Raw genomic sequence first — 26,123 nt, 5'->3', positions numbered from 1 at the left:
TATTAATACTTTTTCATTATAATCTATTATCCTTTTCTTTTCTTTAATACATCATTTCCTAATATTAATTCTTTTTCTACTGATTCAATTACATCCATAATTATTATTATTTCTGTATTTTCATTTATTTCTATTATTATTTCTATTTTTCCTTTTGATGCAATTCTTGTTCCGTTAGCCATTATAAATCTAATATCACTCTTTTCTATTATTGGAATATTTAATTCTTTTCTTAATTTATCTGATATTAAGCTAACTGATGCTCCTGAATCTATTATTATTGATACTAATTTTCCTTTTATTATAACTTCACTTCTCATTCCTTCCGTTTCACTTTTATTATCTACACTTTTTATTGGTTGGTTTGAGTGTAGTTATACATTACTATATCCATTATAATCTCTAGTTATTTTTCTAAATTTTGGATTTTCATTATAAATTTGCCCATATGTTATATTTGCTTTTTCATTAAACATATCCATTACATATTTTTCTGGTGGTATATTAACTCTTACTCTAATATTTTTGTTTCCTCTTTTCATTCCTGAATTTGGACATTCTTTTATAAAATGACCTTTTAATCCACATCTTTCACATTGATTATATTGTCTTCTTAATTGATATGTTTTATCTCATTCTTCTTTAGTAGAAAATCCTCCTCTTCTTTCACCATCAATATCCATTTTCATATCATATTCTCTTTTTGGTGGTATTGAAACATCTTTAATTTCCATTTCATCAATTAAATCTTCTCCATATCTATCATCAGTAATTTTTTTGAGATGTGGATCCATCTTAAATCCAAAGTTTACAAGTCCTAAAACTGTGTTCATGTCCTAATTAGTATTTTTTCTATAAAAAATTACTGCACTCCCTTACTTTTAATTCCAACCATTATACCTTCCATAATTCCATATTCAAAGCTAGGTGTCCAATAAGGTTGCTTGTCTAAACCTCTCCAAAATTCTACGATTAGTTTCTCTAAGATTTTACTATAATTTTATTATAGTTTCAGCAAAGTTTCAGCAGTTTCGGCATTTATAATAAGTTTCGTCAGGTTTCGCTTTTCTCCAGAGTTTCGCCAACTTTTTAATAAGACTTTCATATAGTTTTGGCAAAGTTTTGCTATTTTGGTATTTCGCCAACTTGCCAAAACCCCCTAGTTTCTCCAGCAATCTTAGTGTCCAATAGCCTATGTTCCATTCCTATAAAATAATAAGTAGTTAATAATTTAGTATGACTGACTATTTCTTTAAAAAAAACTATATAAAATTGGTTCTTTACTGAAGACTTCACATTATTACAACTTCTTAACTATTTATTGAAGGAAAAAGTAATTTATATGAAATTTTATAAAAATGAGACTAAATAAATTATCAAATATATAGAATAAAACTTGGTTTATCATAAAAACCAAAAAAAATTTTTTTGATCTTAAAAAAAAAACCTAAATCATAAGTGTAATATTTATCCGTTACAAATTTCGGAAAAAAAATTATCCCTTTTTTTTAAAAGATCTGATTGCCAATCTTTTTTTTTGGATAACTATCTACAATACCGATGCTTTCATTTCATATACTCTGATAAAGTAATAACACTTTTCGTTTGCTATAATACCCTTTTGGCTTTTTAGATTTTAAAACTCATAATTACCATTCAAACCAATAAATAAACTCTAAATAACAAAAAAAATTAGTTAATAAATAATAAAAAAAATATAAAAAATAGCGAAATAAATTTAAACTAGAAAGACTTATCATAACTCTATAAGCCATTACCAAAGTCTAAATCCAGGCAGCCGAAACTTAAATAATAAAAAAATAAAATTAAATGAAAACAAAAAATAAAAAGTGAAATTGGTAATGAAATGAATTAATATACCTTTTCTAGAGTTTTATTTACATTTTAATATAAAATTGTTAGTAATGTTCATTTTCCTTTTTTGTAGATATTAACTTTGAATTTTCATTGAAACAAAGACAGAGTCGTTGGGCTGGTAGTATGTCTCACTACGCTCATCCCCACCTCGGCCTCACGGCCTTGCAGTACTTACATCCCCCCCTCCGTGGGGCGGGGAATCCCTATATATCTGAAACAATATGAAACAAGATCTGAAACATAATAATATAAGCAAAAAAGGATAAAATAAGGGAAAAGAGAGGAAAATAAAAGAGAATCAGAGAGGTGTTTCGATGTTTCAGATGTTTTGGCAATTTTGGTAAAAGCCAGGCGAGGACAACCCCCCAGAAAAAGTTTTGATTTTACCCCCCAGATCCGAAACTTCTGAAACATCTGAAACAGATTCAGGATTCCGTTCGTTTTCTTATTGGAGGCAGTGAGATAGCAAACCGAGTAAACAGGTAGGTTAATAGCCCCTAGAAAGACTGTCGAGTTACAAAAGGATAGCCAGGTAGGAGCGCGGATCTTTGGAAAAAATATATTCGGCAATTGAAGATTAGGTAACTATAAGCAGTGTTGTCATAGGGACGGGACATGTCTATGGACAGGACGGGACGGGACAGTCCAGGACACGTCCAAAGATTTTAGCAATGTCCGGGACATTGGAACATTAAAATCACGTGATCTTAATTATAAATTATAGCCCATTAGGTGCTGTCTTGATAAGACAAATTGTAAACTTGAACAATTTTTGGACGGGACGTGAACGGGACATGGACGGGACAATGTCTGGGACATTAAAATTTTGGCGGGACATGTCCCATGTACAACACTGACTATAAGTAACATACAATGATGAACTTACACGCAGTCACTTCTCTTGCTGAAGACCTCACACTTGATCTTGTAGACATCTATGGAATCCGTAAATGGATCCAAATGCGGGCATTACCCCTCAACGATCCTGATATAGTAAGAGAGATGGTCAGAAACCTTTCGATCAAAGAATTCGGAAAACATCTCAAGATAAACAGACTCTGGTACAACGGTTGTAAAGCCGAGTTGTGGAAGCAGCATAAAGAAGCCGAGGAGGTATACAGCAGAGCGGCAGATAAGTACAGGGAAGCTGATAATCCTGCAGAGTCATATTTTTTGTCCAGATTTTTACAAGGATTGATGACTATGTAACCATATCATCAGGTATCCTTACATTTTTCAACAAAGATTGATGACCATGTAACTTCATCATTAGGCATTCATAAATTCTTAACATAAACTAATAAATTTTTAAATGTTCTATCTAGTACTCTTTCAAAATTTTGTCTAATCACTAGTTTGAACTGATGAGATAGCAAATTAAGTTAATCCTCTTTACCAGGATTCCCTAAAGAAATTCTTGTTGGCTTTGGACTATATAATAATGCAGAAAGCCAGCAAAATGATTTATCATCTCTTATTATATTATTAGCAAAAAGCCATTGTAACATATTATTTCCTTCTTTAAATTCCTCAATATCAAGTGGACATGATCTCAATAGTAATAAAAGTTGATTCATATATAATCTAGCCATTTCTTTATCCTCTTCAGTCTGTTCTAAATCTGCTATTGTAGGATCATATGTAAATTGTGAAGTTTTAGAACTAGCAGTTGAAAGTGGAATACTATGAATACTTGATTTACTAGATAAAGCAGTATATTGAGATATTGTCTCCTCAAGATCTCGAACAGATTTTTTAGTTGAAGCAGTATGTTGAGATAATGTTTCTTGAAGGTTTCGAACAGAATTTTTAGTTGAAGCAGTATGTTGAGACATTGTTTCCTCAAGATCCTGTATTTTACTTTGTGCTGCTTCCTGCTAATTTGATAAATCTGTTATATCACCTGACACTCCCTTAATATCCATTGATGTATTTTTTAATTGCCAAGAAATTGCTCACATTTGTGAAGCAAGTTCATCTATAGTTGCTTTAAGCTCTTCTACAGATGATATACCACCATACTTTAGATTGTTTGGAAGGTTATTTCCAACTTCTGAAGGTTCTGGAATAGTTTCTGGATAGCTAATTACTTCAGTAATTTTAGGTATACATGGAATTCTGTGATTCAGATGAGTGTTTCTATCTCGAGTACTTTTAAAATTATTTTTTCCACATTTAGGACATGGAGGCATCATGGTGAATAATATTATAACCACTCAGTAAAGGTAAAGTGTTCATTTCTGATGTGTATGTTCAAATGGACAAATGGATGGATAGATGGAATCCTGAACATTATTGTATAAATGGCCAGATGAACAAATGGATGCCATTCCATCTAATGCTATATTTTTAACGTATAAATGGATGGATGGATGGAATCTTGAACATTGTTGTACAAATGGTCAGATGAACAAATGGATGCCATTCCATCTAATGCTATATTTTTAACGTATAAATGGATGGATGGATGGAATCCTGAACATTGTTGTACAAATCAAATGGATGGAATCCTGAACATTATTGTACAAATGGCCAGATGAACAAATGGATGCCATTCCATCTAATGCTATATTTTTAATGTACTAGGGAAACGGTAAACCGTTACGTAGTCTGGAGCTTATCAGTATATAGGTAGATAATCACATGCTCAATTAACTGATCGAGATAATTTCGTGTAATATAAGAACCAATTAAACGTCGACTCAAAGAACAAGCGGACGGACAACGGGATATTTTATACCACCACGGCTAGAACATATAGAGTCCTTCGCTACGCTCCGGACTAATAAATGGATGGATGGATGGAATCCTGAACATTGTTGTACAAATCAAATGGATGGAATCCTGAACATTATTATACAAATAGCCAGATGAACAAATAGATGCCATTCCATCTAATGCTATATTTTTAACGTATAAATGGATGGATAGATGGAATCCTGAACATTGTTGTACAAATCAAATGGATGGAATCCTGAACATTATTGTACAAATGGCCAGATGAACAAATGGATGCTATTCCATCTAATACATATTAGAAATTATTAGAGAACATTTAAAAATTTATTAGTTTATGTTAAGAATTCATGAATGCCTAATGATGAAGATTACGTGGTCATCAATCCTTGTTGAGATAAACATAAAGCATTTGAGGCTTGAATTTTATTAATTAATGCCGAAATGCTTTAAACTTGCAGGGAAAGACAAAATGTATCTATAAAGTACCGCAACAAGTGCAGAACTAATAGAAAAACAAAGAACAAATAATCTTCCGAAATTACAAATATGTAAGAAAAGCTAAGATTAAAAACCCCACCCTCTCTATATAAATAACTACGGCTACTCCCCCCAAATATATTTCAAAATGAGTAAAGTCGACTATGCTATACGTAACCCATCCAGCGCCGTACCCACTCCTAGAATCGGTAAAGAACCTCCGAGCTACCATTAGCACTATCAGAAATACCTAAAATTCAATTTCCCCTATTTGACTACATACTATGGATAACAAACCTATTTCACAAAGACCTCAGAGAACTTTTTAGTGTCGTGCAGTCCAGCCGATGGGGAACTTTTTAGTGTCGTGCAATCCCCTAAGGGACACCCACCTCATTGCGAACGATCTCAAACAAAGGACACCCACCTCATTGCGAACGATCCTTTAACCTAAGATCTACCTAGATAAGTCAATCCAATGATAGTCCAACATGTGACCACCATGATCGGCATACTACAAAAACTGCGGTACCCAACCTGTCACCCCCTTATCACCATCAATCCTTGTTGAAAAATGTAAGGATACCTGATGATATGGTTACATAGTCATCAATCCTTGTAAAAATCTGGACAAAAAATATGACTCTGCAGGATTATCAGCTTCCCTGTACTTATCTGCCGCTCTGCTGTATACCTCCTCGGCTTCTTTATGCCTCTTCCACAACTCGGCTTTACAACCGTTGTACCAGAGTCTGTTTATCTTGAGATGTTTTCTGAATTCTTTGATCGGAAGGTTTCTGACCATCTCTCTTACTATATCGGGATCGTTGAAGGGTAATGCCCGCATTTGGATCTATTTACGGATTCCATAGATGTCTACAAGATCAAGTCCGAGGTCTTTGGCAAGAGAAGTGGCTGCGTGTAAGTTCATCATTGTATGTTACTTATAGTTACCTAATCTTCAATTGCCGAATATATTTTTTCCAAAGATCCGCGCTCCTACCCGGCTAAAGATGTTAGCCGTAATTCAAAAAAGTGTCGTAATACAAAATTTTTATATGCCGTAATTAATTAAGGCTATAAAAATCTTATAGCCGTAATTCAAAATTTTTTAAAAAATAATTAAGGCTAACATCTTTATACCCGGCTATCCTTTTGTGACTCGACAGTCCTTCTAGGGGCTATTAACCTACCTGTTCACTTGGTTTGCTATCTCACTGCCTCCAATAAGAAAATGAATGGAATCCTGAATCTGTTTCATCAGATGTTTCAGAAGTTTCGGATCTGGGGGGTAAAATCAAAACTTTTTCTGGGGGGGTTGTCCTCGCCTGACTTTTACCAAAATTGCCAAAACATCTGAAACATCGAAACACCTCTCTGATTCTCTCTTATTTTCCTCTCTTTTCCCTTATTTTATCCTTTTTTGCTTATATTATTATGTTTCAGATCTTGTTTCATATTGTTTCAGATATATAGGGATTTTCTGCCCTACGGAGGGGGATGTAAGTACTGCGAAGTCATGAGGCCGAGGTGGGTGAGCGTAGCGAGACACACTACCAGCCTGACGACACAGATATATACATACTGGCAAGGATTTTTGTTAAGGTTGCTTGCCGAAACCTAGAGGTTTAGGCAAGATGGCGTTTCGCCGAAAAGCGAAATTCTGCCGAAACTATATTAAAGTTATATTAAAAAACTGGCGAAACTTTGGAAAATGGCGAAACTGCTGAAACTTATTATAAATGCCGAAACTGCCAAAACTCTGCCGAAACTATAATAAATCTATAGTAAAATTTTGACGAAACTAATTGTAGGATTTTGAAGAGGTATAGACAAGCAACCTTAATTTTTGTATAGAACGTTACTAACGTTCACTCTTTTTTTAGGTTGTTTCTTTTTGTTTTTTTTCTATAATTGAAATGGATCTCTTGGATCTTATATTGAGGTATTGCTCAAAGGTGTAAAAAGTGAATAAACTTACCTTTTAAGAACATTTACTAATGTTCTTTTGTAGATTCCTGCCTTTTTGATTTTGAATATAGAACTAAGTAAATATTTGGCCAAAGACTTTTTTGTCTCCCTTTATTCAAGAATGTTTACTAACATTCCTTTGCTTCTTTCTCATAGACGCTGATTCTGGACTTTGGATATGGAGTCAGGTATGTATTTAGAGGAGTAAAAGGTTTTTTATTTTTCTTTTAAAAAGACATTTACTAACATCTGTTAATTCAACTTCATAAGTTCAGTTTTAAATATTAAAAACAGAGATTTTCAGAACTATGTTATAATATGGTTCTATAAGCGTTCTAAGATAACCTCTTAATCTGTGTTCTCATTTGCTTTTTCTTTAGTCTTTATAATAACGGTAATTAAAGTCTTTCTTTTTTTTTTTACTTCATTTAATTTTTATAATTTTTAACCATAATTCTTTCAATTTATTTTAGGGTATTATGACTAATGATATTGAATCTGGCGTTACAACAAAAGGTTCTGATGCATTAAAGTGTATCAAATCACAATTATTTGAAAGAATTAGACATGAATGGCCTCAAATCGTTCAAGGAATATAAGTCATATGTAAATTTTATAATAATTCATATATTATGGTATAATAATTTATATATAAATAGTGTTATTTGTTTTCATTACTTTTGTTAATTGCAATTTGCAATATATTATTAATAAATAAATAAATAAATATAATAAAATATACATTTTATTGTTAATATAAATAAATAAATATAAAACAAATATCCTTAAGGATTCCTTATTGGTAAATTTAAGATCCTTGAGGATTCCATAAAAATTTTATAATAGGAAATTCTCGCTGGTGGAAAAGGTTCCTTAATGAAGGATCCTTACTAATTATGGGATTTTTGAAATCCCTAAGGATCCGCACCCCAAAAAATTTACTGATGATTACCACTTCTTAAAGTTAGATATATTTCTTTTTCATAATTATATGATATTTCGTAATCATTATAATATTTATCATTATCATAATATTTATTATTATCGTAATTAAGGTTGCTTGCCGAAATTTAGGGGTTTAGGCAAGATGGCGTTTCGCTGAAAAGCGAAATTCTGCCAAAACTATATTAAAGTTATATTAAAAAACTGGCGAAACTTTGGAGAAAAGTGAAACTGCCAAAACTTATTATAAATGCCGAAACTGCCGAAACTCTGCCAAAACTATAATAAATCTATAGTAAAATTTTGACGAAACTAATCGTAGGATTTTGAAGAAGTTTAGACAAGCAACCTTAATCGTAATCATCACGAAGTTAAACCAAGCATTTACCAATCATTTATTAAATGCTTTAAGAATATTTAATTTAAGTGCTTATTAAACAAATTTCAACGCAGCTTGTATTTGATAAGCATTATTTTTTTATTGCTAATTGATTAATAGAAATTAATATAACTAAAATACTTAAATTAATTATATAATAAACACCATTTTAGTATTGATATTTTATTACATTATAATTTAATTAATTTTTATTATTATATTTATTTTATTATTATATTTTATACATTTTTTTTATTATATTACATATTTACATATAATATATAGTATCTTTATATTATGACTAATTTACTTTTTCATACCTTCCTACTATTTAAATTAGAAATTTGTGAAATTCCATATATAATAGGATATTATATTCAGTAACAGCCAAAAAGAAACAAAATTAAATCATACACTCTTTAGTAGTAGTAGAAAGTGCGGTATAAAAAAACTGAAAGCAGAACAGAACTATCACAAGCCACAGATCATCACTATATATAGAGATCAGGTAGGACTCCAGAAACTCTATAGATAGGTTACCGTTAAAATGGGTAAAGCTATAAGGAAAATTTTTTGAAGATCTTGCTATATTTAGTTAAATTAAATATATAAAAGGAATGTCACACCAATTTTATTATGAATTTTTTCCTTTTTCGATCAGTTAGCCAATAAGATTCTGGGTAAAGTTCATATAAAATTTTTGGTTTTTTAAAACAATCTTTATATATAGTTTCTGGGGTCCTAATCAAGTCATCTAAAAAAAGAAAAATTAAAACGTTAATAAAAATGTTTCACTAAAAGAAATATATTCAAAAAAATTCTCCTTACTAAAATTCTACGCGTCCAAAGATCTGAACATCTAGAAAAAAAATAAATCAAAGCGTTAATAAGGCATTTTGTTAAAAAGAAATAAATCAAAGAAAAATTCTAATACCAATCAAAATCTACGCATCCAATAATCTGATCGCTTAAAAAAAAAAGAATTGAAACGTCAGTAAGAACATTTCGCTAAAAGAAATAAATTCAAAAAATTATTTTTGATTTTTCCTACTAATATTCATAAAAATCTAAATATTAGAAAACGTTTCATTCATTTCATTAAAACAAATAACAAAGTAAAAATAATAGCTTACTTGAATCCAATGCATCCAGATCTGAAAAGCAAACCGTCTAAAAAAAAGAAGAAAATGAACATTAATGATGTTCATTAAAAGAAATACATTAAAATAAAAAAACTTACAAATTCGTACTCAGAAAGTTTAAAAGAAGTTGACTAAAAAAAGAAGTAATAAACAAAAGTTAATAAACAAAAATAAATAAAAGAAAAAAAGAAAAAAAATTGAAAAAAAAAACTTACGAATCTGTGCCAAAGAAATTTCAAAGAAGCTGACTAAAAAAAAAATAAGACGAAACGTTAATAAGTGTTTCATTAAATAAATAAAAGAAAAAATTACTTACTGAAATGTCATATTTAAAGAACTGAAAACTACCTAAAAAAGAATAAAAAATAAAATCATTTGGTTAATGTTTCGTTATATTAAAGAAGGTTAAGAAATTAAATTTAAATACCATAATACGCACTCTTTAAAGACCCTGAAAAAGAAGCCATCTAAAAAGAGAAAGAAGATGAAATATTAGTAAATATTTCATTAAAGAATAATAAAAATGGCCCCTCTTTTACCAAATTTCTATGCATTTAAGTATTCAAAAGTTCAAGCTGTCTATTAACGTCTAAATCCCAGAAACCTGAAAGATCTGCCTAAAAAAGAAAAAGAATAGAACTGTTAGTATAGTTTGTTAAAAATATTAAAATAAAAATTAGTAAAAAAAATCAAAACTTACACAATTTATTTTATTTTTAGTTAAGCTAAAAACTAAAAAAAAAAAAAAGTGAACTATTAATAACAGTTCGTCAAAATAACTAAATTAAGAAAAATAAAAAAAAATGTATTAAAAGACTCACGTGTCAAAGAAACCAAAAGTCTAAATGAAGCTATCCCTAAAGAAAAAAGAAAGAAATGTTAGTAATGCTCCCAAAATACAATTCCGATCCCTTCAATTTACAACTTATCTTTCATAAAGTTTTCTAGCTAAAGTCTGAGTCCAGATGCGTTCCTATAGAAAAGAATGAAACAAACATTAGCATTATTAGAAATATTCTTAAATAAAAAGAAAAAATTTCAGCTTCACACATTTCTTCCTTTAATTTACCATAGAGTTCTTTACCGAAATCCAAGCTCAGGAAAAAGGAAGAAATAGTAAAGTTTTACAATGAAACTTACTATTATTAAGCTTCAATATTACTGCCCGATATTTTAAAAAAACCTACAAAAAAATAGCTTATTTAGCGTTTCTATTGAAAAAAAAAGGAAAAAATGATAAGTTTCACTATGAAATTTACCATTTACACTTTACAAAAATTCTGCGTCCAAAAAATTTATTTCTTGAACTTAAAACTGAAATTTACAAAAAAATAGTTTAACCGGTAAAGAAAATGTTAAACCAGTGCAATTAGTTTCAAAGTGGTTTTCTATAAAATAATAAAAATTGAAGTAACCGAAATCTAATAAAAAAAAAACAAAATTAGAACCAAAGAAATGAAAAATGATAATAAAAAAAATAAATCAACTTACCAAACAGGAACATTTCTAAAGAAAAAAATTAATTAACTTTTATCATTTTACTTGATAAAAGGTTTTATAAAAATATTTTTTTTTTACAATTTCATTAAATTAGCTTTTAGCTTTTTAACATTTTATACGTGATAGTAAATTTTTTTTTTTCTAAAGAATTTCTATATAAAAAAGATTATTAATTGATCAGATCGATAATCATAACCGATACTGGAACTAAAAATTTTTTTAGTTTAAATAAACCAAATAAACCGAAATTGTATATATATAGTATATATATATATTGAATATGATCATGATCTATAAATATTAGAACTATATGTATATCATATGATATACTACAGCGAAATGTCAAAACAGTTTGACAGTTTTGCAGTTTCGCATTTTAAGATGATTTTATGAAACTAATTTTAGTAGTTTTGCATATATTACACTGCAAAACCCCTATATTCTTAGTCTAAAAAAGTTTGGATTTTTTTTTGTGGTTGATTTTAACTTTTTTTTTTAAACAGAAGGGGAAAGGATAAAAAAGAGGAAAGAATAAAGGAAAAGAATAAAGGAAATGGAAATAGAGAGAGTAAAAAAGAGAACAAAGGGAAGAAAAATGGGAAAGTGAAAGAGAGGAAAGGAAAAATAGAAGGGTAAAAAAGGTGAAGCTTCGTTGAAAAAAAATTTGTAAAAAAAAGATTATCTATATCATGTGATACGCGTAATACTAATTTGGGACATTTTTCTTTAAGACTTAATATAAAAATAACAAAATCTAAATGCTTATATTCTATGCCTTTTTAATAATAAATTCAAATGCTTAATTGATATTTTTTTTCATAGCAATTAATAAGTATTAATTTAAAATATTTTTTTAAGTAGTTTATTAAAGTAGCAATTATATATGAAGTATTTAATAATTAATATTTAATTTGTAATCTATTATAAATGCTTATTTTAAATACAAATAGGTATTCATAAAACATTAAGCATTCAGTAAATATAAAATTTAAGCATTTATTAAATAATTTGTGTTTGATGAATACAAGTCTAACATTTGATCAACTTCGTAATGTCATATCTTTTGTAATCCATTAAATTTATATTTCTATTATTATTATTTCTTCTTTCATTATTATTATTCCTATTAAAATTATTTTGTGTTCTATAATTATTTCTTTGTCTTAATTGTAGATATTCTGGTCTTATATGATCTACTTCATTGCATTCAAAACATCTCATAATCCTGTATTTGTATTTCTATTTACATTTCCTTTTGATTGACTTCTTCTTACTTCATTTAACATTTCTGCTTAAAATTATTCTAACTGTTTACTTATATCATCAATATCTTTTTTATTAACTGGCTTTTGCATTTTTTGATACATTTCATTTTCTTTTTTATATTTATTTGTTTCTTCTTTCAAAATTTCTTCCATATTCTTTTCTTATCCTACTTGTCCTATATTTAAACCTATTGTTTTTATTAACAATTTACCTTTAGCTTCTTCTTCTCTTCTTGCTATATTAACTGCATCATTTAAATTTGTTGAACTACTTCTTCTAACTTGGTATTCTAACATAAGTTCTAATCCTTGGATAAAATAATTTACTTGATACATTTCATGTAATGCTTGACCTCTAGTTGCAATTCTTAATATTAACCTAAACCTTCTAGTATATTCTTTAACACTTTTATTTATTTCTTGTTTAATCCTTGTTAATTCTATCATTTTTCTTCTTTTAACATCTTCTCTAGTGAATCTATTGATTAATTTGCTTTTCAAATTTCTATTATCATTATGATCACACCAATTTACCAAATTAGCTGTTACTTTTTCTTTTTCTTCATTATACCATTGTAATGTGATTTTTCTTAAACATGTTATTGCTATATTTGCTTTATTTTGTCTAATATTTTCTTCTGGTCTTCCACTTACCGTAAATGCTACTTCAAACTGTCTAATCCAATCGTTAACATCTTCATCTTCTTTTCCACTAAAAGTTGGCATACCTATTATTCCTCCTATTCCTGCAGTTTGAATTCTATCTGCTAAAGTTTGTTCTGCTCCTAATGCATTATCTAATGCATTAGGTGCGAATCCTAAAGCATTTTCTATTATCCTCTTATTTGATCTTGATTTGCCATATTTAACAATATATTCTCTTGAAATAAATCTTGTAAATTGTAATCAGATATTTCACTTTTGTTATCAAAATCTTTAATATTCAATGAATTATTCGAATCTGAGTTTTGACTTAAACCAAAACCTTCTATATTTATAACATTTTCATTTTCATTCTCAAATTCATTCTCATCAAAACCTTTAATATTTTCTTCCTAAATCTCATGTTCTTCTGGACTTAATATTTCTCCGATCTTTTCTGAGTTATCTGAATCTTCATTTTCTTCTTCAATATCAAATTTTCTTAGATATTCGTCTAATATTTTCTTTATTTCTTTATCTGATTCATTTTTATATTCTTGAAATAACCTTATAAAGTCTGCACTTAAGATATCAACATCTCTATATTCCATACTTATTAATCTTAATAATTCTCTATCAAAAACTTCAATTTCTAAACCTTCAATTAGATTTTTCAATCATTCCAATCTTTTCTCAATCTCTGTTTCATTATTTAATTCATTCTCATCTTTTAAATTTTCTAATTCTTTTTTATAACAGCTTTTACATATTCTTTCTATAAACTTTTTATTATATTCTACTGCTTCCTTTGTCAATATCATTTTATTACATGATAGACATTCTAAAGTTTCGATCTGTAGCAGTTTTATCCGGTTTTTATCTGGATACCGGCTCGGTTAATTTAGGCTGGAACTACCAAAATTAATAAAAATTTATGGAATAATATTATTTTAATTCTGGCCGAAATTATAGTCCACTCAAAGCTGAAATTTGTAACCTTTTTTAATCATAATCCCATGTTAAAATATTTGAGGTTTTATCCAGATCGAAACACTAAGACATTCTATTGTATACATATACTGCCATATTTTTAATTCTTCTTTTATTCCTTTATCATCTAATTCTTCAATAGTCTTATAAAAATTCATAAATTCTTTGGTTTTTATTATTTCATAATTTACTCCAAAATTTATTATTTTTTTTATTTCTTTAATATCAATTTCATAGCCATTTTCTAACCAATAATTTCTATATATTTTTTCTATATGTTCATCTTATTCATTTGAGCTTGACTCTCCTATGTCATCTGAACTTTCTAGTTCTCCTATGTCATTATATTCTTCAACAAAACCTTTTGTTTTTACAATTTTCTCTATTATCATATCTGTTACATCCATGGTTTTGGGTATTTATTTCCATCCTACCATCGGTATATTATATTTTTCTGAAATTTCTTAACTTTCTCTCTATTTTCTTCTTCTGCTATATTTTCTTCTAAATGTAATATTTCTTTAAAATCTCTTATAGTATCATATCCTATATATCTAATAATTGCTAATTCTATTTTTTTTAACCATTCTTTAAATTTTGCAAATCTTATATCTAATTTATTATCTTCTATGATATATTTATATGTTAACAATTCTTTATTTTCTAATAAATTGTCTTCTGTTTGATCATCTAATATGAACTCATTATCTTCACTAAGTATATAATGTTTACATATTACTTTTATTACTAATATAATTCCTATTTTTCTATAATCTGGTTTATTTCTATATCTAATCGACCTTACAACTATATTTAACAGTTTTTCTTCTTCTTTTCTTATTTTCTCAGATTCTTTATTTCTTTTCTTTTTACTAGATGGATACCTTTCTTCTCCATCTTTTCTTGTCAATATTATGTATTTCATTAATTTTACATACGTATTTCACTATTTCTGTTATAATTCATTGCTTCCAGTATTACTTTTTGAAAAATCTTCCAAAATCTTTTAAACTAATCTCCTATCTCTATTTCATCAGTACTATAACATTTTAGACATGAAGGATCTACTTGATATTTTTCTCTCAATTCACTGTATTTCTCTATTTCATGTCTATTTTTAATCTCTTCTAATTCATCAAGGACCCCGGATATCTCCAAAACAGGTCATAAGTCACACTTTCGGCAGATTGGCCCATTTTTCAGGGGCTCAAAAAATCGTTTTTTATAAATATCTCGGCATCCAGTGGTCCAATTTTGATGAACTTTTTTTTTAAATTGTAGAGCTAAATGAGGGCTACAAAATAAAAAAAGTTCATTAAAATTGAATTACTGGATGCTGAGATATTTACAAAAAACGATTTTTTGAGTTTCAGCAAAAAGGGGTGTTTTTGGCCAAAAGTCCATTATGACCTTTATATTAGATATCCGGGGTCCTATTTATCATATATATCAGACATTTTTTTATCTATTTAAATATTTCACAATTTCACTTTTATTTATATTTTATAAAATTTATCATTAATTTAATATCATTTTAAATTACTATCTTATCTTTTATTTCTTTATCATATAATTTAAATTCTAATATTTGCTTTGATTTCTATAATTTTTCTATATATTCTATAATATAATCTATAATCACGATTTTATTTATAAAATCTCTATATTTTGCGCAAAGTAACTGTGATCAAAGCTAGGCATTCTTTATACTGGGGCCGCCCAGTATCAGACTAATATGATCACTAATAAAATAAAGGCTTATTTATACTGGATCCTTCCAGTGTACTCTTATTTACACTAGGGTTCTCACAGTTTTATATCAAAATTAAATTTTTAATAACTTTAATCTTTTTCTTATATTAACTTTCAAAGATTTTTATTCAAATTTATTTCATATTATTTTATTTTTCGTTTATTATCTTATCCCTTAAACTGTAAGCAACTGCGGGCAAATTTGCCCGCAATTTTATCAAATTTCAGCTCTCATTTAATTTTATGAAAAATAAAGCAATTTTAATAAAATTTTTTTTAACGATCGTACAGGGATGCACAATAGCTCATTCGAATCGTTGTACTGAGACGATTCGAATGAGCTATTGTGCATCTCTATACGATTACTAGATGCCGAGATATTCGGCAAAATGTAAAATTTTGCATGATCGTAAAATAAAAATGCTGATGTTTCACGTTTTGCCAATTATCTCGGCATCCAGTGATCGTACAGAGATGTACTATAGCTCATTCGAATCGTCTCAATGCAACGATTCGAATGAGCTATAGTGCATCTCTATACGATCGTTGGATGCTGAGATACCCAAAATTTGAAGTTAATCCGGATTATCCGAATTTAATCCTATGATAATCCGGATTGATCCGTGCGGATCACAGATTGTAAAATTTCATCCAGATCGCATCTCTAACTTGTACTACTCTCGTGACTTATGTAACATTTCATTTTCTACTACGTTTTAATCATGTGATTTTTACTACACCTTAACACATGACTTGTTGCAGTATAATTCTTATTTTATTTATTCATTTCTATAACTGAACTCATGTTCTCTCTTTCTGATTAAATATTTTATTATCTTTTTATTACGTTTTATACTGTTTACGTAATATGCTTATGCAATTTTCTTTTTATTCTATATTACATCATTATTATGTTATTTTATTTCATATAATTCATTATTATCTTTTATAATATTTCACATCATTTTATAATTCTTTTATTGTAATAAAATTATTTCTCATATATCAAATAATAATATTTCTTATATTTACTAATATTATTAAATTTTCTTTTTCATTTAGTAACTTATACCAGACTTGCCTTTACCCTCTTTATAGAAGTATAGTAGTTTACAGGTTTGTTACTAATAATTTCTTTTCACATAATATTTTTAAATTTTTCAATCATTTATTAACTTTTTATAATATGTAAAATTCTTTCTCATTATAAATTTTATTTTCATTATTATCTTGAATATCTCATTAATCTTTCTGATATATACTTTTTCAATATATCACATATTTTTATTTAATTTTATTTCTCATATATTATTCAATAATATTTTAATATTTCTTATATATTTTCTTTTACTATATCCTTTTTCATATATAGTAACATTTTTCTTATATAATTTTCTTTTACTATATCCTTTTTCATATATAGTAATATTTTTCTCAATTTCTATTTATAATTTCATAAACTTTCTTTTATTTTTTTTATTCAGATTTTGTATAAAGACAACAATTTTTTAACTTCTCGAAGCATTCACCATAATGTAACATGCCACCTATAAGATAAAATTAATTATCGTATGTTGTCACTGACGTATTGAATTTGAATAATATCTCTGGTTTAAAATAAATAAAAAAAAATAAATAAAATTAATTACAAAATATCATTTTTTACCCAAATTTTAATTTGCGATAATTTCCCCAAATTTAATAATTTTCATATTAATTTATTTTTCCCAATTATGCACTTTTACTCATAAGAAAAGGCTAAAGAGTATGTTAGTTGTTATTAATGGCGAACTAAAATTTTTTATTTATCAAAGTCGAACTGCGGAATTTCCAACGAAATCTACTTATATTTATACATTTTAAGAAAAATATTTCTACTATTTATTATCTTTTTCTAATAAAAATTTAAGAAAATAAAAGATATATTATCTTATGACTATTTCGTGACTAAACTAAACTATAAATATTTACCTGTCAGCTAATTATTTATCCATCGGCTAATTATTTATCTATCAGATAATTATTTATCTATATTCTATTTTATTATATTCTCAGTTATTACAATGCTTATGTATACTAGTGAAAGTGAACTTGATTGCTCTTTTTCATATTTTAGCGATAAAGTAATTGAGTATCTGTGATACATGCTGCTAATTATACTGTACTCAATAGAATCAAGTTTTAATGTACAGTCAACTCTCTTTATAGTCACACATTTGGGACAGTCCATATTTGGTGATTATAAAGAGATGTGACTATATAAAAAATTTCTTATATTTGTATGTCATAATTCCGGCCAAAAATTAACATAATTTTAGCCAGAATTATACTTAAAACTTTATTGTATCGTAACTTCGCCAATATTAATCGTAGAGAGATGATCTTACCGCCATTCGATTCGTCTTGATGAGACGGTTCTAATGGTATAAAATACGTCGAAATCCAATTACTAGATTAATTTCCAAAATTAAAAAAATATTAATGGTTTTTGTATAATAACTCTGCCAATATTGATCCTAGAATGACGATCTTACTACCATTCGATTCGTCTTGATGAGACAAATCTAATGGTATAAGATACATCGAAATCCAATCACTAGATCAATTTCCGAAATTAAAAAATATTAAATGGTTTTTAAGTAGTAACTCCGTCAATATTGATCACAGAGAGATGAGCTTACTACCATTCGATTCGTCTCGATGAGGCGATTCCAACGAGCTATAAATCGTCTTTTTACAATCACTAGGTACTGAGAAATCTAGCAAAATGTTAAATGGCGCAGTAAACGTAAATCAAGAAATATTATAATGCCGATGTTTAACATTTTGTTGAATAACTCGTCAGCCAGTGATCGGAAAAGGATAAAACTACCACCATTCGATTCGTCTCAGTGAGACGATTCTAACAAGCTATGATACATCTTTGTACGATTATTAGATGCCAAGTTATTTAATATATTCTTTATATAACTGTGATTATAAACGGTTCTTTTTAATATAAGATTTTTGAGGATAGGTGTGATAGTGACTATAGATAGATTGTGACTATATAGGATAGATTTTAATAATAAAGTGTTTTGAACATTCAACTGGTGTGACTATATAGTAGAATGTGACTATAACGGGAGTGACTATAGAGGGAGTTGACTGTATACTTCTCACAAGGCAATATTTGAATTGCCTAAAAAGTATTTTACCGGTAGTTCGTTTCTAAAGTTGCTTGCTGAAACTTAGGGGTTTAGGCAAGATGGCGTTTCGCCAAAAAGCGAAATTCTGCCGAAACTATATTAAAGCTATATTAAAAAACTGGCAAAACTTTGGAGAAAGGCGAAACTGCCAAAACTTATTATAAATGCCGAAACTGCCAAAACTCTGCCGAAACTATAATAAATCTATAGTAAAATTTTGACGAAACTAATTGTAGGATTTTGAAGAAGTTTAGACAAGCAACCTTATTCGTTTCAGATAATGGCCAGCTGGAAGTTATCTTATTGCATCCTTATGAGATTTTGTTGCTTTTAATAATATGAAGTACTAACTATTATTAAATTCACTTTAATTTTTTAAAAATAGGGCTTTCAGATTCTAATGCTTCTTTGTTTATTGTAGCTAAATTACTTCATCTTAAAATATTATAGAAGCTTTGGTAAGTATTAAAGAGCTACTGAAAGTAATATAGGTAGTGAGTAATTAGAAAACTATAAACTGTTTCTTTTCTATTTTGAATAAAATGTTAAGTAATAATGTTTATTTTTAATAATGATAATTATTTACAATAATTTAAAATAATAAAGATTACGCTATACATGAAAAATCTATTACGATTTAAATAAATTTTAGAGAATATATGTATTAATACTTACAAGATTATATATATGTTCATTGTAAATTAAGAAACCATATTACAAATTAAAAAATGTACATTATCTATAAAGAATTTTTCTAACTATCACCGGGGATGATGATCACTGGTGACTGAAATTATGACAATCGAACAGCATTAAAAAATATAGTGTTAGTAAAAAGGGATGATTCTGGCTAACGGTGATGATCACCCTGGTAATTTGAAGTAAAAACCATCTATAAATGTATTAAGCTGTAATAATAAATAAAAAAGTAACAAACTATTAATAATAATAGTTTATTCATGTTTGTATACACTTATTATTATAACAAATATCAAAATCTGTAAAAATTTAATTGTAAATATATATAAATTACTATACAAATAATGGATATTTATATGAAAAGATATGAAAAGCAGGATAGGACATCCTAATAGGTTACGTAATAATTTAAAAATTGGCAAATAAATATCAAATTAGGCAATTTTGATTGAGAAATCGCCTTATGAAATATAGACATAGACTGTACTAAATTGACATAAGACCATTTTGATATAAGCATAGATCATTTCAAAATAGGCATAGAAATCGACATGCTATCAGAGTATTTAATTTATTGGCAAGATTATACAAAAATTATTTATTTTTACATTTTACTATGATCAAAAGTTTTGATTTCCAAATTCCATATCAAAGATAAGTACATAATTGTATGCAAGCATCATTATTTATACGTAAAATTTTTTTATTTGCCATATGCATGTGTTAAAAAAATAAAACCTGACATGAGTGAATTCTTATTAGGGAAGTGAAAAATGATAAAGAAGCAAATGAGATGTACTGTATTATGCTATCAAAGAGGCAGGGTGTACGCGGATTCTAGGCCATTTTTAATGTGAGTTCTAGCATCATATTATTCCTTTACTCCCTCACATTTCAAAAAATATCTACAACTAATTTGTTTCCATCGCTAATATTGCTAACTATAAGATTAGGCTCATACTCTTTTCTATAAACACGAAATAAAACTATATCTATCCCACCCACGCAGATAACAGAGAAAGTTTTGATTTTAGTTCACGAGATTAAGTAATTTCGGACCTAGCATAAATTTTGGAGTTGTCAGCAAGTGAGTTAAAAATGCATTATTTCTGATTCATACTAACCATCACGATTCATTTTCACAACATTCCATTCCTATTGCTTAAATTTTTTATCTCCAGTATGATCTTTCAGAAAATTTTACTGCGCTGACAATGCATGTGAAATTGACTAGATTAGATAATATTCCATCACAGGAAGTAATATTGCACCAATTGTACGCGTGATGATAGTCTCGGCAAAGATCAAAATGCTGATATATAACAAGAAGAGATATGTCTGTTTTATTTTGGGACATCTATAGAGGCGGGAAAATTGATTAACATTGTGATGACATGTTTCAAGAAGTTAGCCGAGCAATTAATAATGGTAAGCTTAATTTGAATTTTTTTGCTTTACTAATACACTTCTGGGAAAAATTACGATAATATGATTACATCACGAAAATCTGATCAACAGCCTTCTTAATTTAACAATAAAGAATTTAACATTATCCGTATGTAAAGATCATTAAGCGCCCTTTTTTTTAATAATAATATACACTGTGTACACAAGAATTTTGGGAATATATGAGAAAGTTTGAGAATAAATTATTTGGCACAATTACTTGTACCTGTGATACATAATATTGATCATGTTCTGGATCAATAAAAAAAATATATATGCATACATCTCACAATCCATTCTATTATGTGTCTGTAAATTTGGTAAATTAATTGCGCTAATTGCGCCTTTGCTTTATTGATCGTATGAGAAAAAAATAGGTCAAAATACAAAAAAAAATATGCAAAAATCTTACGTAACACAGCTCTATTCTTTCAGCAAAAATTTTTCCGATATCATACTGTGCATTTCAGTTGAGGTAACTGATCGATCTTACATGATCGTCTATGCTACGATCGCAGGTAAGACAATATTCTCTATACCATTCACCATGTAATCCATAATTCCCATGTTTTCCATCACAAATAGGGTATGGCAAGTTCCATGGTTGAGCAAATGCAAAATTATAATTATTAATTCCACCTAAAACTATTTCGTGTGAAATGTTCTAACATAGATTTGATAATTAATTCTGGATAAGGTTTGGCTTCGAAAGAGATAGGCTTGAAATCAGAGGTGCTGACATACTTATCACATCTGACAATTGCCATGGCTCATGTCCAGTTTCTTTTTTATATTTTTTATATAAGTTGGACCGAATCTTATCTGTCAAAATACATGGTAATCCAGTTAATTTGAGCATGCCAATCCAGATATTTGGGATTCAGACTCGGTTATTTTCTTTTTACATGACTGCAAACAATCTAAATTAGGTAATAGTTGATATAAATTAGCCCTAAAAATATCACAATGAAACATGAGCAGTCTCATAGAGACCCCAGATTATGCAGTTATCTCAATTTCATGCTGATCCGGCTTTATACCTACTTTCTATACTTTCTTCATCATCATGACCTAATTTGCATAATGGGCATGATGTCATCAGTAATGCCATAATAACTACTAAACCAATATCTTGTTGCAAAAATATAGGTTGGATTAGTCCTACTTGTTTGAGATGTGATCGTTTCTGCTATCGTTAGTCTATAATATTTTGAAATTGAGCATTGTTTAATCTAGAAATATCGCTCGCGCTAAGTGACTGACTTAATTCTATCTACCCAACCCTTTTCTCCAAATAGCATAAGAAATCTTTTAGTTCTATAAGTTCGAATTCGCAAATTGCCTTGAGTGACTTTAGGTAAATACTGTAGCATTTCTTTGTATATCATTGTTCTTACTGTCTTATCTTTAATCTTGCCATCAGCAAAGGAATAATGATACCAATATTGTTTAGCTGGTTAGAGCTGCTTCTGCTGTTGCTGTTGTTGTTGTTGTAATAATAATTTTTTTTGTTGTAATACTTGTTGTTGTTAAGGTAAAATAATATAATTTGATGGAAGCCATTTAGGTGCATAATATCTTTAATTTCATGTGTTCACATGATTTATATGTAAATTCATTTTCTTCAATTTACGTCAATACTACAAAAGATTTGGCGCAGTGTTATAATTTACGTATTAGTAATTTACAATGTTTTCTTACACAAATAAAAACTGTGTTACAGAGGAGTTGTAATTAATAACCTTTTGTCCCAGTTTTCAGCCCGCTCTTATTGAAAATATATATATAGTAAGTTACTAATGGGTAGTTTTTACATTGAAATACATTTTTTTAACAGTCAAATATATTTATAAACATCAGGCTTTTTCAGTGAAGGAGTTTACTATTCGAACCAAAAGATCAATCGTAAAAAACTAATTATTAAGCAACAAATAGTTCACAATGGCAGCCGACAGTTCGTCATCTCGCCAATCATCAGATTCTAAACAAGATGGAAGATCAGTTCAAGAAACTGATATGATGATCAAAAAAGAAGAAAATAATAAAGCATCAACACACGAAGAAGGGTAAAGTATCATCGCTTTGATAATATTTTTTGCAATTTTCTTTTAGTTGAAACTTTTAGATTGCAATTTTCTGTGGAGTTTTCCCCCTCTTTTTTTTCCGTATCTTTTTTTTTCTTGTCTTGCTCGAAACCAGCGATCCAGGAATATTCTTCATGATGCACTTCTATGATTTCTAATATATGGAAAGAAAATCGAAAGAAGGCAAACTCTGGAGAGGCTTTTAATACTCAAACTTACACATATAGTTATACACAAAAAATTATAATTATTAGCCTTGAGGAAGGAAATTGCCTATACAAATCATAAAATAGAGAAATATAACACAAAGAAATCTGGATTACAATTTTATGATGTAGCATGGAAAGAGAGGGAGAGGGAGAAATATAAAATTTTCGAAGATACTATAATATAATATTTTTTTTTTTTTGTGGTTAGGTTTATTTTTATTTCTTTAGAGCATTGCAGATAAATTACAACTAATAGGTTTCTCTTTTTCCCCAATACTTTTTTTTTACACTATTTATATATATAAATTATTATATCTATATATATCGAATACATCTATCTATCTATCTATCTATCAACTGTATTCCTTTACCATAAATCGTTCACATTGAATACTGTAGAAAGATGTTCATAGGAGGTCTTAATTGGGAAACAACCGATGGTAAGATTCTTGTATTTTAGTCTTACCGTAGCCTTCTTTACAATTTATTTTATTTCCTATGCGTTGTGGTCTCTCTCTCTCTCTCTCTCTCTCGCTCTCTTTATATATATTTAATATGAAAGATGCTAGTCGACAATCTGTCGTTAGTTAAAAAATTTTTTCTCATCGTTGATTCATATATTTATTAAAGAGACAATCAAACATAAGAGATATTCTATAGGATGCAATTTTATTAAGAGAGAAATTTGTCATTTATTATTTTATTTTTGGATTTGCGAAGTTCAATGGAAAGTTGATTAGCTTGAGCATCATTTTTCAAGAACTCTGAGTGGATCATCTTTAATCCGAATTATTTTTACTTTTTCATTGAATATTTCAATATTTATTATTCAATTTTGAATAAAATATTTATTATTAAATACTTTCAACGATTTATTCATCTATCTTCTTATTTTTCTTTTTTTAATACCAAATCAATTCCCTATGGTTAAATAAATTAAATTAATATTAGAGAGCCTTAAATCATACTTTTCACAGTACGGTGAAGTAACGGATTGTATAGTTATGAGAGATCCGAATACAGGGAGATCTCGTGGTTTTGGTTTTCTCACATTTGTAGATCCTTCCATTGTCAATACCGTATTGGTGAAAGAACATCAATTGGATGGGAAAATTGTAAGTAGGAATATTATAATCACAAATCTTCATAGTACTGCCCGAAATTAAGGAAAACCTTGATATTGTCGATTTTCATGTTTGTGAATAAAAAATGATTTATGTAAATCAATATTAAAATATAGATTGATCCCAAACGAGCCATCCCACGTGAAGAACAAGAAAAAACCGAAAAAATCTTTGTAGGAGGTATTGCGCCGGAAGTATCTGAAGAAGAATTTAAAGAATATTTCCTTCAATTTGGAAATGTCATTGATGCGACCTTGATGGTTGATCGTGATACTGGTAGACCTCGTGGTTTTGGGTTTATCACTTTTGATTCTTCTGAACCAGTTGAGAAGGCTATGGGTAGAAACGACTTGGAAATTCAAAATAAACCGGTAAATTGATTCTATTTTATTTGTAATTTTATTTGTACTTTATTAATCAATTTAATTTTAATATATAGGTTGAAGTGAAGCGTGCAATGCCTAAACACAAATCACAAAGAATTAATATTTATCAAGGAAATTACGGATCATCGTCTCCAGCATCAGCCGCGGCTGCTATGTCTGGTTTATCCTCTTCAGCTAGCTCAGCTAGTAGCAGATATAGTTCCCCATATGGAATGTCCGGTGTTGGGAAAGATGGGAGTTCCGGGGGATATTCTGGTCTTGGCAGTTACAATCCTAGTTCATATTCGGGCTATGGTGGATACGGCCAATATCCCAATTATAATTATCCAAGTTCTTATCCTAGCGGGTATGCTCAATATAATGCTATGAATGCTTATTATTCTTCAAGGTAATATTTGATTGCAAATTAGAAATTTATTAATTATTATTAATATATTGTTTATTTTACGTTTATATTTTTATTTTAAAAACATTTAGTAGGTATGGTGGTTATAATAGTCAATATGGAGGTAGTAGTAGCAGTTACGGAGGTTCCGGAAGTCGTGGAGGATCTTACAGCCAATGGTACGGAAGAGGAGAAAGCGGCTATGGTTCAGGTGGGCCATCATCTGGGAGTGGCTCAGCAATGGGTGGACCAAGTTCTAGCAGTCGATTAGGTGCATATCGACACTCTCCCGGTCGGGATGAAAGTAATTATAGAGACCACCACCACCACCATCCGACTTCTCCTATGTATGGTCGTGGCGGCAACAGTTCTCGAAGTGGACCTACTCGGTCCTCTTATTCTAGTTCCATGAATAATAGTGGTTCGGGTGGTGCATTGTACAGTAGCCACCAAGTACGTGGACAACATAACTACCATCCTTATCGGTAAAATTACAGTTATCTGCCTAATAAGTCGTTCCAAAGTTAAAGAATTGAGTGAAAATCTATTTGTATTGAACAATTTTTTTTTTATGCCCTGATTCTCATGCTTTCTAAAGCAATGGTGAAATTTATTCTTTTGGGCGATCAGTCAAAATATTGTGGATACTTTGGTACAACTTTGTTTATCATCCTTTATATTTTTTTTTTTACTATTAGAATTTGTATAGGTTCTATATATTAATATAAAAATCCTAAAATTTGATAGAATCTCATACTTTTATTTTTGTTTGATTAATTTTAAAAGAATTTAGCATAATTTAGTATTTGTTTTATTATTTACATGATATAAGCAACTATTATTTTCCAGATATATTTCATTCCTAAGAAAAATTTATTATACATATATATATATAATATTCATTGATAAAAAGAACGTGATTTAT

At 28.6% G+C, this 26,123-nt stretch overlaps 3 protein-coding genes across 3 annotated transcripts; 1 reads left to right on the top strand and 2 right to left on the bottom strand.

Annotated features, from left to right (window-relative positions):
* Positions 1 to 3,260: 3,260 nt before the first annotated feature.
* OCT59_019406 (uncharacterized protein) lies at positions 3,261 to 3,713 on the bottom strand (the record flags this gene model as incomplete). Its single annotated transcript, XM_066143514.1, has 1 exon — positions 3,261 to 3,713. One exon carries the CDS (start codon positions 3,711 to 3,713, stop codon positions 3,261 to 3,263), a length of 453 nt encoding a protein of 150 aa, XP_066005253.1.
* Positions 3,714 to 21,639: 17,926 nt separating this feature from the next.
* OCT59_019405 (uncharacterized protein) lies at positions 21,640 to 22,398 on the bottom strand (the record flags this gene model as incomplete). Its single annotated transcript, XM_066143513.1, has 6 exons — positions 21,640 to 21,674; positions 21,755 to 21,832; positions 21,916 to 21,930; positions 22,055 to 22,081; positions 22,176 to 22,210; positions 22,274 to 22,398. 6 exons carry the CDS (start codon positions 22,396 to 22,398, stop codon positions 21,640 to 21,642), a joined length of 315 nt encoding a protein of 104 aa, XP_066005252.1.
* A 553-nt stretch (positions 22,399 to 22,951) lies between these two features.
* On the top strand, positions 22,952 to 26,056 carry OCT59_019404 (uncharacterized protein; the record flags this gene model as incomplete). The annotated part of the gene is made up of 6 exons (XM_025319775.2): positions 22,952 to 23,076; positions 23,703 to 23,743; positions 24,255 to 24,418; positions 24,544 to 24,798; positions 24,867 to 25,201; positions 25,294 to 26,056. The coding sequence occupies 6 exons, from the start codon at positions 22,952 to 22,954 to the stop codon at positions 25,685 to 25,687; spliced, it is 1,314 nt and encodes a 437-aa protein (XP_025172953.2). The 3' UTR covers positions 25,688 to 26,056.
* Positions 26,057 to 26,123: the final 67 nt, after the last annotated feature.

This window comes from Rhizophagus irregularis, chromosome 29 (genome assembly GCF_026210795.1).
Source record: "Rhizophagus irregularis chromosome 29, complete sequence".
In the NCBI taxonomy this organism is placed as follows: Eukaryota; Fungi; Glomeromycota; class Glomeromycetes; order Glomerales; family Glomeraceae; genus Rhizophagus; species Rhizophagus irregularis.
This window is presented reverse-complemented; position numbering and strand designations above follow the sequence as displayed.